The sequence below is a fragment of the Eretmochelys imbricata genome, chromosome 14 (genome assembly GCF_965152235.1).
Source record: "Eretmochelys imbricata isolate rEreImb1 chromosome 14, rEreImb1.hap1, whole genome shotgun sequence".
Lineage (NCBI taxonomy): Eukaryota > Metazoa > Chordata > Testudines > Cheloniidae > Eretmochelys > Eretmochelys imbricata.
Window position 1 is genome coordinate 42,879,307 of NC_135585.1, and position 13,896 is coordinate 42,893,202.

General features: G+C 43.6%; 1 protein-coding gene across 1 annotated transcript; it reads left to right on the plus strand.

The window, feature by feature from the left end:
* Positions 1-9,115: 9,115 nt before the first annotated feature.
* LOC144275195 (olfactory receptor 14A16-like) lies at positions 9,116-10,075 on the plus strand. The gene has a single exon (XM_077834352.1). The coding sequence runs from the start codon at positions 9,116-9,118 to the stop codon at positions 10,073-10,075; it is 960 nt and encodes a 319-aa protein (XP_077690478.1).
* The last annotated feature ends 3,821 nt before the right edge of the window (positions 10,076-13,896 follow it).

Sequence of the window (13,896 nt, forward strand, 5' to 3'; positions counted from 1 at the left end):
TACAACCATTTTAATCACAACTGTTAACAAAGCAAGATGAATACAACAAAAGGGCGGGGAGTCTCTGGGTGCTGTTTCTGTTGTTACAGAGTATTGTTTTAAGTCTCTCTCTGTGTGAGTAGTTGTTACAAAGAATTGCTTTGAGAACAGACTCTGTCTTAGAATGTACTAACACAATTAGCAGCTTGCAAGTTTCACATATAGAGGGAGAGAAACAGTACTGAAAACCAAGAGACTTCTTAATTACTAATACCCTGGAATTTAAACTATGGAGAATCAAACTCATTTGTGATTTTAATACAGAACTTCTTTAATATGATTCAACAAGTGCAGTAGATAGGAGTTCAGAACTTGTTCCAGGCCCAGGTCCTCCAAGGTATTATGCACCCAGCTCTCATGGGACTTGCTTTTGGTTTTGCCACTGACATACTTGGTGGCTCTGGGCAATAGCCAATACTTGGTGCTTCACAGCAGGTGAAAAATCAACTCATCCAGTGCTGAACATGAAATGTAACTTATTTCTTATGCCCAGAGGCCAGCTCAGAAGAACTCAGGTCCCATTCAGACATCAAATTAAATGGTACCCATGGATGAATTTAATCTGAGAATGACATCAGCCTCATGATAGCTTCGAATGGACGGAACTGTTATAATTCAACTCTATAGATGATATGAAAGTAGAATGAATTATATTGAAATTATAATTCATTAAAGAAATGCTGCTTGAAGGGTTTGTTGAAATATAGTTGTCAGGAAGAGAAACATTAAAGAGTGTGAGACAATGGGTCCTCAAACTAATTAACTCAGAGCTCCTACTGAGGTAGGAGATTGGTAAATGTTAGTATGCAAATAAGATAGGTATGTATATTTGTCAGTTTCTGTTTCCTTTTGTCTCTTATGTTAAATTGGCTTTGGCTTATCTGTTTAAACAAGTTAGCTTGAGCTTTTGCAAGAGGCACACATATCTGGGTGCATTGGCAAAGTGCTTTGCTAATAAACAGAGTAGTCTGACAAACCTTCTGAGTCTTGAATCTGACTTTGACAATGATCAGGAAAAAAAGTCCCATTATTCACTGCTCTGTCTATCTAAAGTGTCTATATGGCTGCCATGACTGCATTCCATCATGATGTTTTCCAATGTATAAATTGCAGGTTTCACCAAACAAAATTTTCACAGAAAGTCTTCACTTTCCTTGAACATTTTCTGTTTTTCATTTAAAGAAATGAAAACTGGAAAAACAAATAGTTTTGCCTGAAAATTGTATTTTTCATTTAATTTAATTTAATTTAGTTTAATTTAATGTTTTTTGACAGTTTTCAGACAAAAAAGTTCAGTTTTGAGAAATGTTGGCAATTTTCTTTAACAAAAAAAAACCCACAAAATATTCATGAGGAAACAAAGTTTCCAACCACCTCTGTTTTAACCACTAACTCTTTAATATATTTATCCTCCCCGCAACCCTACAAGGCAGGGCAGTACTATTATATCCATGTTATAGATGGGAACTGTTGTCCGGACAGAATGACGTGCCCAAGATCACACAGGAAACCCATGGCAAAGCAGGTAGCTGAGCTGGGTCTCTCAGGTTCCATGTTAGCGTCCAGACCACCTGGACCATTCTTCCTCAGTCATTGCTGTCACGCTGTCTGGAACGGCTCACAACCATGAGTGCCAATCGCAGGTCAGATGGTCAGAACACAGGGCAGACACCCCAAACTGGTGGTATATTTGGTAATTAGATTTCACCAAGCCAGTAATAAATGTGAACTCCTGGATCACTATATTAGTATTACCATGGAGTCACAGACAGTCCCCTAGGATCTCCAGCCACTTTTACCAACCAGATAAACTGGACTTTGTGATAAAAGGTTATTAAAACAAAGAATCACATTATATTGGGTTACTCCCAACCCCAATGGGTCATTCAATTATCCCAGGTCAATGGATCCTCTTGATCTCACAGCAAAGGCAATGCTGGCAGCAAATTTCTCTAGTAAACTAACTAAAGTTTTATTAGCTAAGAAAAGAAATGAAAGTTATTGAGAGTTTAAAGCAGGTAAAATACATGAACAGGTTTGGACAGTCCAAGTTTGTCAGTCCAAAGTGACAGCAGAGATGTGGTATCGGCTAGTTTTCCATAAGTCTCTCAGGGTTACCCAAGATAACTTTGGGGATCTCTGTCTTGCATCTTTTCAGGTTTCAGAGTAGCAGCCGTGCTAGTCTGTATTCGCAAAAAGAAGAGGAGTACTGGTGGCACCTTAGAGACTAACCAATTTATTTGAGCATAAACTTTCGTGAACTACAGCTCACTTCATCGGATGCATTTAGTGGAAAACACAGTGAGGACATATATATACACACAGAGAACATGAGAAAAAAAACAAACCAAAAAACCAAACCTGTAAGGAGACTGATCAATTAAGATGAGCTATTACCAGCAGGAGAGTGGGGTGGGGGGAAGGAGGAGGAAACTTTTTGTAGTGATAATCAAGGTGAGCCATTTCCAGCAGTTAACAAGAAGGGGGGAAACTTTTTGTAGTGATAATCTAGGTGGGCCATTTCAAGCAGTTAACAGGAACAACTGAGGAACAGTGTGGGGTGGGGGGGTGGGAGGGAAGAAATAAACAAACATGGGGAAATAGTTTTACTTTGTGTAATGACCCATCCATTCTAAGTCTCTATTCAAGCCTAAGTTAATTGTATCCAGTTTGCAAATTAATTCCAATTCGGCAGTCTCTCGTTGGAGTCTGTTTTTGAAGTTTTTTTGTTGTAATATAGCGACTTTCATGTCTGTAATCGCATGACCAGAGAGATTGAAGTGTTCTCCGATGGTTTATGAATGTTATAATTCTTGATTTCTGATTTATGTTCATTTATTCTTTTACGTAGAGACTGTCCAGTTTGACCAATGTACATGGCAGAGGGGCATTGCTGGCACATTGCTTGCATCTGGAATGTTCCCTGAAAGTGTCCAAACAGCTCAGAGAGACAGAACCATTCCCTGGATCCATTCTCACAGCTGTCTTCCCCGGAAAGCAATCTGGCAAGTGTTTCCATCACAGCATGGGTTTTTCCTCTAATGACTAAACGCAGACTGGGTCTGTGGATTTCCCTTTGTGCAACACAATGACCCGTGCTTTGAAGGTAGCATGTTCTTCATTTACATTTCCAAGGCTCCAATCGCATTTGATGAGCAAACATAATTACCGGGATACATGCGATGTAAATTACAATGTAACAGCAGACAACAATCCTTCCTTAGTTTTCATGAAGTTCACACATCAAGTAAATTCACACTTTTGATCTAGGGTTAATTAAGCAGAGGGATATACATAATGTAAAGGGATAGCATTCAACAGGTTACAGATAAGTGAAGGCAATATCATTCCCATTTCCTTTGAACTAAACACTTGAGTGAATTAGTACACTTAACATTTCTTTGATAGTCATACGTTAGTGATGGTAATATAGTATGTAGTCCTGTTTATTTGCCTGAGATAGAATTTTGGGTTTTGTTTGCCCACTTGAATTTTGAGGTTTTTAAAATAGAATTGTTTGTGTCTTATACCCTTATCAACATATGTGAACAAGGGGTGGGGGGGACACCACCGTGTGTTGCTTCTGCCTACACATGGGGGTTTTTCAATACAAAGAGAAAAGATAAGAAATAGGGTTCCAGTGTTGCTGGATATGGCAGGAGTTTGATATACAGTCTATAATTGACGCCTGCCTGACTCCTCTCCCAAGACAAGGTCAAGTAACCAGTTTGGGGGGGCCAGGGAGATGGGGGAAGCTATAAGGAACACTAAAAACCAATCAAAAAGGTAACCCTGACCGGTGCATAACTTCACTCCATACCCCTCCCATGGGGTACAAAAGAGGTGGTACCGAAGCCCCCAGACTCAAGACCCTCCAAAACGGAATATGACCATAAATTGCGAGGGTGGTACCAGGGTTCAGGGTACCGGGACGTACACTACAGGTATAATTAAGCCCACTACAAAGGAGGAGGGAGAGGAAGCTCTGTTGGTGTAAAGAGCTGGGGTTATGCATTGCCGGCAGTTTGGACACTGGCTACCTGCTTTCTGTCTGCATGACAAGAACCAAGGGAGGGTAGGGGAAGCCCTAACAACACACAAGTGAATCGGCCTATTGCTCTGACCTGAGCTGGCCTGTCAGTGTCACAATTGCTACATGACCAGAGGGAGCGACATTACTCAGGTATGCCTTCACAGGGATTAATAAGCCCATGGTTGGCCTCGATCTGCCGACTCGAGCTCATGGGGCTTGGGCTCCGGGGCTGAAATATTGCTGTGTAGACATTGGGACCCAGGCTGGAGCCCGAGCTCTAGGATCCTACACAGCAATTTTTAGCCCCACAGTCCAAGCTCTGCAACCCCGAGTCAGATGACCCAGGCCTGCCGAAGCCATGCCACAGGACTTTTATCCCCGTGTAGACATACCCGAAAAGACTGGGACTCATGACACCCGGGCTATATACCTCAGACCTGCTGTGTGACCTCAAGCCAGTCACTTCCCCTCTCTGTACACTCTGAAAAATGAGGATGATGATCCTGACCCGGCTTGATAAATCACTTTGAGATCTACAGCTAAGTTGTATTGTTATCTAGATCTACAGGGTAACCAGGCACAGAGCAGGGAAGAATACCTGAAGAATGCAGCTGGGTGGGAAATGGGTTTCCCATCCTGCAAGACCTTTCAAGATTTTGAGAGAGACAAAGAAGGTGAGGTATCATTTTTTATTGGACCAACTTCTGTTGGTGGATGGGACAAGCTTTTGTGCTTCACAGAGCTCTTCGTCTGGTCTGGAGAAGAGAACCATAGTGTCCATGATCAGTACAAGGTGGGACAGATTGTTATGCATAAGGGGATCATACATATTATAGGAGACCACTTAAAATGAAGTGGGCAATTAACATGAAGTGGGCGATTAACACTCTGCAGAATAGGCAGCAGGGCCCATTGGCTCCAAAGGAGCTACAGCCAATTTACACCTGCTGGGCGACCAATGTGAATGCAATATTTTTTAAAAGTCTTGCAGCGTTGCATCTGCAGCCCATTGAGCTTTTTAGTTTAGTGCTGTCTGTAGCAAGAGAAAAATTAATGTAATGGCTGAGAAAGCAAGAAAGCAAGAAAGCAAGAAAGGAAGAAAGCAAGAAAGAAAGCAAGAAAGAAAGAAAGAAAGAAAGAAAGAAAGATTTGGGCCATTCATCCCAACAGAAGTTGAAGATGAGATACTTGAAAACTGTGCAACACTGAATTCCTCCAAAGTTCTATCCCTAGTGGGATTGAACCATTCTTCGCCACCAATAAAAGTTACACTTGTAATTAAACCCATGGGGCAAAGAGCTAAGAAAGTGCAGACGGGTTCAGAACTTTTGAATCAGCTTCGGATCCCATTGGCAGGCAAAAAATATGGATTTATAACTGTGTAATGGGCTAGATCCCCAGCTGATGTAAATTGACATTGTTTGACGGAAATCCAAGGCCCAGATTCCCAGTTGGCGTAAATAGGCCAAACTACCATGAACTCAATGGAAGTGTAACAATTTACACAAGCCCATGACCTGGCCCTTAGTTTTTAGTCTTCACCTCTGGGTACCTCTTGGTGACTGACTTCAGTCAGACAAGGCAGGCTGAGCTGTGGGTTCCTCTAGCAGAGGCATCCCAAGAGCTGCTGATACAATGCAGGAGGAAAAAAAAGTCTCTGCTCCCCCAGAAGTGATTACGTGATGTTAATGAAGGAACAGGCTATTCCAGGCCAGCTGAGATTCTGGTGCGACAAGGCTCTTCGCTATTGTGGATCATGTGTCTCTGTTAGAAATCGCTGTTTTAGTCCCTTCCAACCCTGAGATTCTATGATTCATTCATTCTATGATTCATTCCACAAACACCTTGGGACATGCTTTGGGCCTCTGCCCTGCCTTGTTTTTAGCCAAGGGTCCTTCCAGGGATGCTGCCATCAAGTGAGATAAAGGGCAGGTACTGTTCTCCCTCTGTGGGGTTAGAGTTGGGCAGGTTGTCAGGGTGGTTTGCTCCAGAGGTGAGGTCAGAGCTGGGCGTAAAGCCTTGGAGACCAGATTCAACTGTTTAGCCCCAGAGTAGGGAGATCCTGGGCTGTGGCAATATCTGAACCCTGCACAAGACAGGATCAGCTCTAGAGCTGGGAGGAGTTTTCAGTCTCTGATCCCATTTAGTCCTTCGTCTCCCAGCCAAGCCTGTCCAAGGAGGGGAGCAGGGAGCGCCCCTCTGTGGAGTGGATCCCTGTCTACTAGGAACTGCAGAGAGACTCAGGAAATCCAGCGAAGGGACATGAAAACTGCTGCTGGATAATACAGTGATGGGGGCATGAGAGAGAGATGACCAAAGAATCCTGGTGCTGGAGGATCAAAAGCATCGCATGTTGGGAAAAAATCCACAAAGACCAACAGACTACATTTTTGCTTTCAATTCTACATGTGAAGGTATTAATATACAGACAAATGTAATAATAGAGATATGAATTGTAATTGGAACTTTTAAAGACTTTTATTATCAAACAGCTAGAGCCTGTCAGATTTCTTTTCAGCAGAATGTAAGAACTGAAATTTAAGTTAGAATTTGAACTCTTTAAGGAATTAACTCTCAGTCTAGTCAGACATCTAGATCCAGTCAGAGAAAAAGAAGGGGGACAATGACTTTGCTACAGAAATCAGAAATGTTTGCAGGGTTTAGCAAGCAACAACTAATTTCTTTTCAGCTAAAAACTACTGTAAACTGGAAATTGCACATTGCAAACCAAAGAATATTGGGATTTGCAGATTTAAAAAAAAACAAAACAAAATATCTGAGTATCGGAGATACTTTCCCTGAACATTTTTGTTTAGTTCAAAAACTCGTTTTCCTACAAAAAAAAATCATTTTCCTACTACTACAAAAAAAAATCTAAATTTCCAAACATCTCTAATTTGGAATGGAGCTTTAAACAAGGGAGGGGAACACTAATACTGTTCAATAAAAGCGTAATTTCAAAACCATTTTTTCTCTTGAAACTGGGTTTGTTTCTGTGTCAAAGGGATAATTATTGGAAGGTCAAAATTGAATAAGCAGCAGAGCTGACAGCCACAGTTGATATGTTATGCACACTAGCACCTTTAGACTCAGAGTTGAACCACCAGTTAAAGCCAGTCTATCTCAATGTTGCCAAAGGACATACAGGAGGTAAATGGGACTAGAACCCATATTTCCAGGATTTCCTTGGAAGTTAACAAGATAGACACAGGCCCAGGATTACAAAGGGTTTAAGCACCTAAAGAAGGAGAAAGGCGCCTTTGGGGATTTACAATAGCATCTGAGCAGGTTAGGTGCTATCTTTTAATCACAGGTTTCATAGTAACAGCCGTGTTAGTCTGTATTCGCAAAAAGAAAAGGAGTACTTGTGGCACCTTAGAGACTAACCAATTTATTTGAGCATGAGCTTTCGTGAGCTACAGATCCGATGAAGTGAGCTGTAGCTCACGAAAGCCTTTGCTCAAATAAATTGGTTAGTCTCTAAGGTGCCACAAGTACTCCTTTTCTTTTTATCTTTTAATCGTGGCCCACAGATAACACAGAAGCTTGGCTGGAATCAGGGAACCCCGGTGGCGATTGTACTCCCTGTGTTATGCTGGGGTCAGACTACAGGGTCTGAATGGCCCTTTTGGCGTTATCACCTTTGTTTCTGTGCCCTTGCCTCTGAATCTCTGCTTCTGAGCTCTGCAGGGCTCCAGGGCGTGAGTCTTGCTAGCCCTCAGGAAATAGACGTGGATAAATCACCTTCCCGCAGCATCAGTCCTTTAATGTCAGTGCAGCTCAATGCCAGCTACTCACAGCTCGTCTGCAGAGAGCAATCGGTTTGAGTCTAGTTCAATCGCTGAATGAGGCTGAAAGGATTCTCAGATACCTGTGCCCTTAGCTTCTAGATTCTGCTATATAGATAGATAGTGACCAAAAAATCCTGCAGTTTCCACGGTATGCATCTGATGAAGTGAGCTGTAGCTCACGAAAGCTCATGCTCAAATAAATTCGTTAGTCTCTAAGGTGCCACAAGTACTCCTTTTCTTTTTGCGAATACAGACTAACACGGCTGTTACTCTGAAAAAAATCCTAGTGCTGGATGACTGAATGTGTCTTCCGTTGGGAAAAAGCCACAAAGGTTAGCACAGGAAGTTTGCTATTTCAATTAAATGTGTTGGGGGATCAACATACAGGGAAGAATTAAGATGATAAATATGAATTACAATATGAACTGGTTAAGACCTTTCCCATCAGTTTAATCAAATACCTACTGCTGACTGGAATTTTTCCTCCCATTAGGAAAATTTTTACTTTTCACTGAACACCCTAAATCCATTCCCCGCTCCCCCCTCCCCCCCCCCCCCCAGTTTTTGGCAAATGAAAACTTTCTGCTGAAAACTGATTTTTTTTATTCCAAAACCAATACAGTTTGTTTTTTTAAGTTTTCATTTTTTTTTACAAAACAATCCCAAAATGTTTGAGAAAAGCAGACAGATTCTGAGATGTGTTGTTATTTAGCTTAAAAACCAATCTCCATTAAAAAGAACACAGCTGAAAATTTCCAACCAGCCTCTATGCACAGAGTTTGGGGTGGAAAAATGACTGATGAGCTGCTCTTTATGATGCTGCGTGAGTCAACATCATATTGCCCTGCAAAGTGAGAATCAGGCTGTGTTCGAATTTTAGTTGATCAGTTTCATACCCAAGTTGTGAGAATTGTTGGGTTTGGAGTGTGCTTTGTTCCATCCTTCATACTGCATTTTATCAAGCCACACCTTGGGCCAAATCCTCAGATGAGATGAAGTGACGAAGCTCCATTGACTTTAAAGGAGCTGACCTAATTTACACTAGTGTGGTAACGTGACTCCTTGATTGTCAGAGGCGAGGAACACTAACAACACCTACTCATTGTAAGTGATGAGTTCTGTGCACCTTTGACATTCATAGAATGAGATATTAGGGAAAGGGGAATCAGAGCCATTCCCTCTGTCGCTCTAATCCTGACCATTGTCTTTCTCGTTCCCTCCACAGACATCGCACAGTGTACTGAGGAAGAAAATGTCCAACCAAACTGCCGTGACCGAGTTCCTTCTCCTGGGATTCTCTGACATTCAGGAGCTGCAGATTTTACACTTTGTGGTGTTTCTACTGCTTTACCTGATATCCCTGCTGGGGAACCTTCTCATCATCACAGCCATAGCCCTTGACCGCCACCTTCACACCCCCATGTACTTCTTCCTGATGAATCTGTCCATCCTAGACCTCAGCTCCATCTCTGTCACCATCCCCAAATCCATGGCCAGTTCCCTCACGAACACCAGATCGATTTCTTATTCTGGATGTGTCACCCAAGTCTTTTTCTTCATCTTCTTCGCTGAAACCGACTTTGTCTTACTCACCATCATGGCATACGATCGATACGTCGCCATCTGCAAACCACTGCACTATGAGACTATAATGAACAGGAGAGCTTGTGTCCAAATGGCAGCCAGTGCCTGGATCACTGGAATTCTCTACTCTGCACTGCACACTGGGATCACCTTTGAAATCTCCTTCTGTGGAGGCAACGTGGTGGATCAGTTCTTCTGTGAAATCCCCCAGCTCCTCAATCTCGCCTGCTCTGACTTGTACCTCATTGAAGTTGGGTTTCTCATCTTTAGTTCATTCTTAGGCTTCAGCTGCTTTCTTTTCATCATTGTGTCATATGTTCAGATCTTCAAAGCAGTGCTGAGAATCCCCTCTAAGCAGGGTGAGCATAAAGCCTTCTCCACCTGCCTCCCTCACCTCACCGTGGTGTCTTTGTTCTTTAGTACTGCTGCCTTTGCCTACCTGAAACCCACCTCCAGCTCAACCTCAGGTCTGAATCTCATAGTGGCTGTTCTTTATTCTGTGTTGCCACCAATGATGAATCCGATCATCTACAGCATGAGAAACAAAGAGATCAAAGGTGCACTGAGTAAACAGATAGGTTGGAGGTTATTCACTAAGAACAAAATGTCCCTATGTCTCCTTCGGTAGCAATTTCATTCTGTATTTCTTTATAAATAAAATCTGATGACATTATTGCCTCCATGAGAAAATACTGTGCACTCTGTTTATGCGGAATTGGGTATTTGCACTAGTAAAGATACAGACAAACATGACTCAGGAAAAAAAGGAGTTTCTATAGGTTTACACCAATGTAAATAAGATTGGAATATATCATATACTGCTACCGATCACCATACTACCTGAGACCCTTGCCTATAAAATCAGTAATCATAGCAGAGTCCCTGGTGAGGTCTTTGGCTCTTCTTATATTTTGGGATAAAAACTCAGATGGAGGTATCGATGCATTTGTTCTTTGTGTTTTTTGTTTGTTTGTCAGATTTTTAGCTTATTTTTGCTTAACTGGTTGATTGGTGGTTTGTTTTGTTTGTTTGTTTTAGGAGGTTTTGGAGGTGGAAAGGCCTGAGAAGATGGTGAGTGTTTGGTGAGATGGGATTTTCAATGTTTGTCCCTTCTTGGGAGTATCCATATGTCATCTCTTTGATGGGTTTTCTGAGCGAACTGAAGGTTTGCTCCCCACAATGACAAAAGAGTGCAAAAGAGGATTATGCATGGCTTAGTTCCTACTGACATGATTATGTGTAGATTGTTGGGATATTATTGTATTATTAAAGATATGTGTCATAAATATAAAGGGAAGGGAAACCACCTTTCTCTGCACAGTGCTATAGAATCCCTCCTGGCCAGAGGCAAAACCCTTTCACCTGTAAAGGGTTAAGAAGTTAAGATAACCTCGCTGGCACCTGACCAAAATGACCAATGAGGAGACAAGATACTTTCAAAGCTGGAGGGTGGGGGGAACAAAGGGTATGTCTGTCTGTGTGATGCTTTTGCCAGGAAGAGATCAGGAATGCAGCTCAGAACTCCTGTAAAAAGTTAGTAAGTAATCTAGCTAGAAATGCATTAGATTTCTTTTGTTTAATGGCTGGTAAAAAATAGCTGTGCTGAATGGAATGTATATTCCTGGTTTTGTGTCTTTTTGTAACTTAAGGTTTTGCCTAGAGGGATGCTCTATGTTTTGAATCTGATTACCCTGTAAGGTATTTACCATCCTGATTTTTAGAGAGGTCATTCTTTTACCTTTTCTTTCATTAAAATTCTTCTTTTAAGAACCTAATTTGTTTTTCTTTGTTCTTAAGATCCAAGGGTTTGGGTCTGTGTTCACTTGTACAAATTGGTGAGGATTTTGATCAAGCCTTTCCCAGGAAAGGGGGTGTAGGTCTTGGGGGGATATTTTGGGGGAAGACGTCTCCAAGTGGGCTCTTTCCCTGTTCTTTGTGTAACACGCTTGGTGGTGGCAGCATAGGGTTCAAGGACAAGGCAAAGTTTGTACCATGAGGAAGTTTTTAACCTAAGCTGGTAAGAATAAGCTTAGGGGGTCTTTCATGCAGGTCCCCACATCTGTACCCTAGAGTTCAGAGTGGGGAAGGAACCTTGACAATATGTAAGGCATCTTTTTATTATTTTAACCTAAATGAGTATAGCATCATAGAATATTAGGGTTGGAAGAGACCTCAGGAGGTCATCTAGTCCAATCCCCTGCTCAAAGCAGGACCAACGCCGACTATATCACCCCAGTCAAGGCTTTGTCAAGCCAGGCCTTAAAAACCTCTGAGGATGGAGATTCCACCACCTCCCTAGGTAACCCTCCTAGTGAAATAGTGTTTCCTAATATCCCACCTAGAGCTCCCCCACTGTAACTTGAGACCACTGCTCCTTGTTCTGTCATCTGCCACCACTGAGAACAGCCTAGCTCCATCCTCTTTGGAACCCCCCTTCAGGTCGTTGAAGGCTGCTATCAAATCTCTGTTGCGGGGGGGAGCGAGGGAAGATCGCACAGCTGCCACCTGGGCTTCTATATGTACTACTGAAAAATGTCAGACTTCAGAACCTTGGGCTAATCATCTGGCCGCTTAGGGTTAGGGTGGTGCAAAGAAACTTAGGATACAAGGGGACAAGACAGAAATCTCTGTATATTAAGTCTGGGATATTCAAAGGGGTCTAAGGACATTAGTTGCCTAACTCCCATTGTGCAGTCAATGGGAGATGGGCACATAATTCCCTGAAGCCACTCTGAAAATCCCTGTCACAGCTCATGGCCCGCAGTGAAAGTTCACTGTACGGTTCCAGATTCTGCAGCACCCACAGCCCCTTGTGTCTGTTCTAATTGCACAGGATGCTGGAGAGTCAGTCACTGGTTCCTCCAGAGGGCCAAGCCCATTCCTGGGGTCTCTCCAAGGAAATCAGTGATTTTGCACCCAGGATACATTGGGTCCCTTCTGCTGAGCTGTTTTCTACTCTCTCCCCGCTAATGCCCCCTGGGGATAATCACAGCTCTGTGCTCCTCACAGGGGTTTCCTAGGGGATGCCCCATTTGGTCTGATTGCTTTGGTTGCTCTCAGTAACTGAATCCCTGGGCTCATGGTATGTCCCTGGCACACCATGCTGGGTGCACCATGCTGCGGCAGGGCCTGGGAATAGATTGTGCCCCAATAAGGCAACTTGAGAGAGTAGGACTGTCCCTCGTCTTTGGCCTCTGAACATCTGAGAGGAGCTGAGGTCTCAGTTCACACCCCATTTCCATGTGGAAGCTACAAACATTGTCGAGCAGGATGGGACAGGCTGGCTCGGGAGATAAGAGATGAAGTTGCTGCTTTCACCTCTAAGTCACCTGTCCAAACCCAGCCCCACTGAGCAGGAGCCCAGGGCTAAATGAGCAAAAGCATTTTGGTGCCTAAGTCCAAAATTTACATCCTCAAAAGCTCTGGAGTTATGGGTGCGTGTGTGCCTGCCTGCCGGCCGGCTGATGTGAGCACTGCGTAAGGGCTCTTGGACATGATTTGACCCTTTCTCTCTCCACTGTGTAATAACAGAGCTGATTACGACTCAGTTGAGAGTCTTGTTGCAGACCCATAGAGCTAAAGCCACTAATAACCAGGTCTAAGCATGAGTCTTGCTTTAGGACAGTGTCTCTGATGCATAAGGATGCCCAGTCTGCACTATCAGTGAGGCTCCCCCAATAACAGCTGAAATCACTGAGAGCTGTGTTATGTGGCAGGACCTCAAGACATCCCAGAAGGTGCAGGAGGGCTGGCGGAGCAGAGGCAGGGGCAGAGCAAATGCCCGGACAGCGGAGAGAGCAAGGTGCCTTTCTTTCCGTCCACCAGGGTGGGCGGTGAACGCCACAGATGCACCTCTGAACTCTGGGTCTTCACTGACCAAGGACAACAGCTGTGCGTGGGGTGCGGTGAAGGGATGGGCACGTTACTGGAACCTTTGACTGTGGGACTTAAGAACCTGAGGCAAAAGGACACTGCCCAACATACTCTGGGGTGGGTGTTTTGCTCATGGTTTGTGTTATGAATCCTGCTTGCAGTGCTTTCCCAAGTTAATGCCAGGTTCCTTTCCCCCTTTTTATTGTAAGCAGGGTCAGGATGAGCTCCACCCTGACACCTAGTGGTGAGGTTTGGCAAGTTGTGGAAAATTCTTCAGGGGCTGATCTCATTTGCATCGGCTCACCCACCCCGCCTAGCATGAGCCCATAGCTGCCCAAATGGTCACTTTGGCTGCTGTGGGATCCCCAGTGTTTCTGTTATTGGGGCAGGAAGAATAAATTGTTATTATCTTGATAATGTGAATCAAGGAGAATGGAACTGTACTTGGCCTTTTGTTATGATGGAGGGGTGTGACGCAGCAGGGAGGCGGGAGAGCTGACCTGGGAATGTGGCAGGGGAGTTTCACTGGGGATGGGATACCTGAGCACCTGTAACCTGAGCCAGGACGGGGAGGGG

Excerpts from the sequence above, each read along its gene's own strand:
- LOC144275195 (XM_077834352.1), top strand. The coding sequence starts at position 9,116 with ATGTCCAACCAAACTGCCGTGACCGAGTTCCTTCTCCTGGGATTCTCT.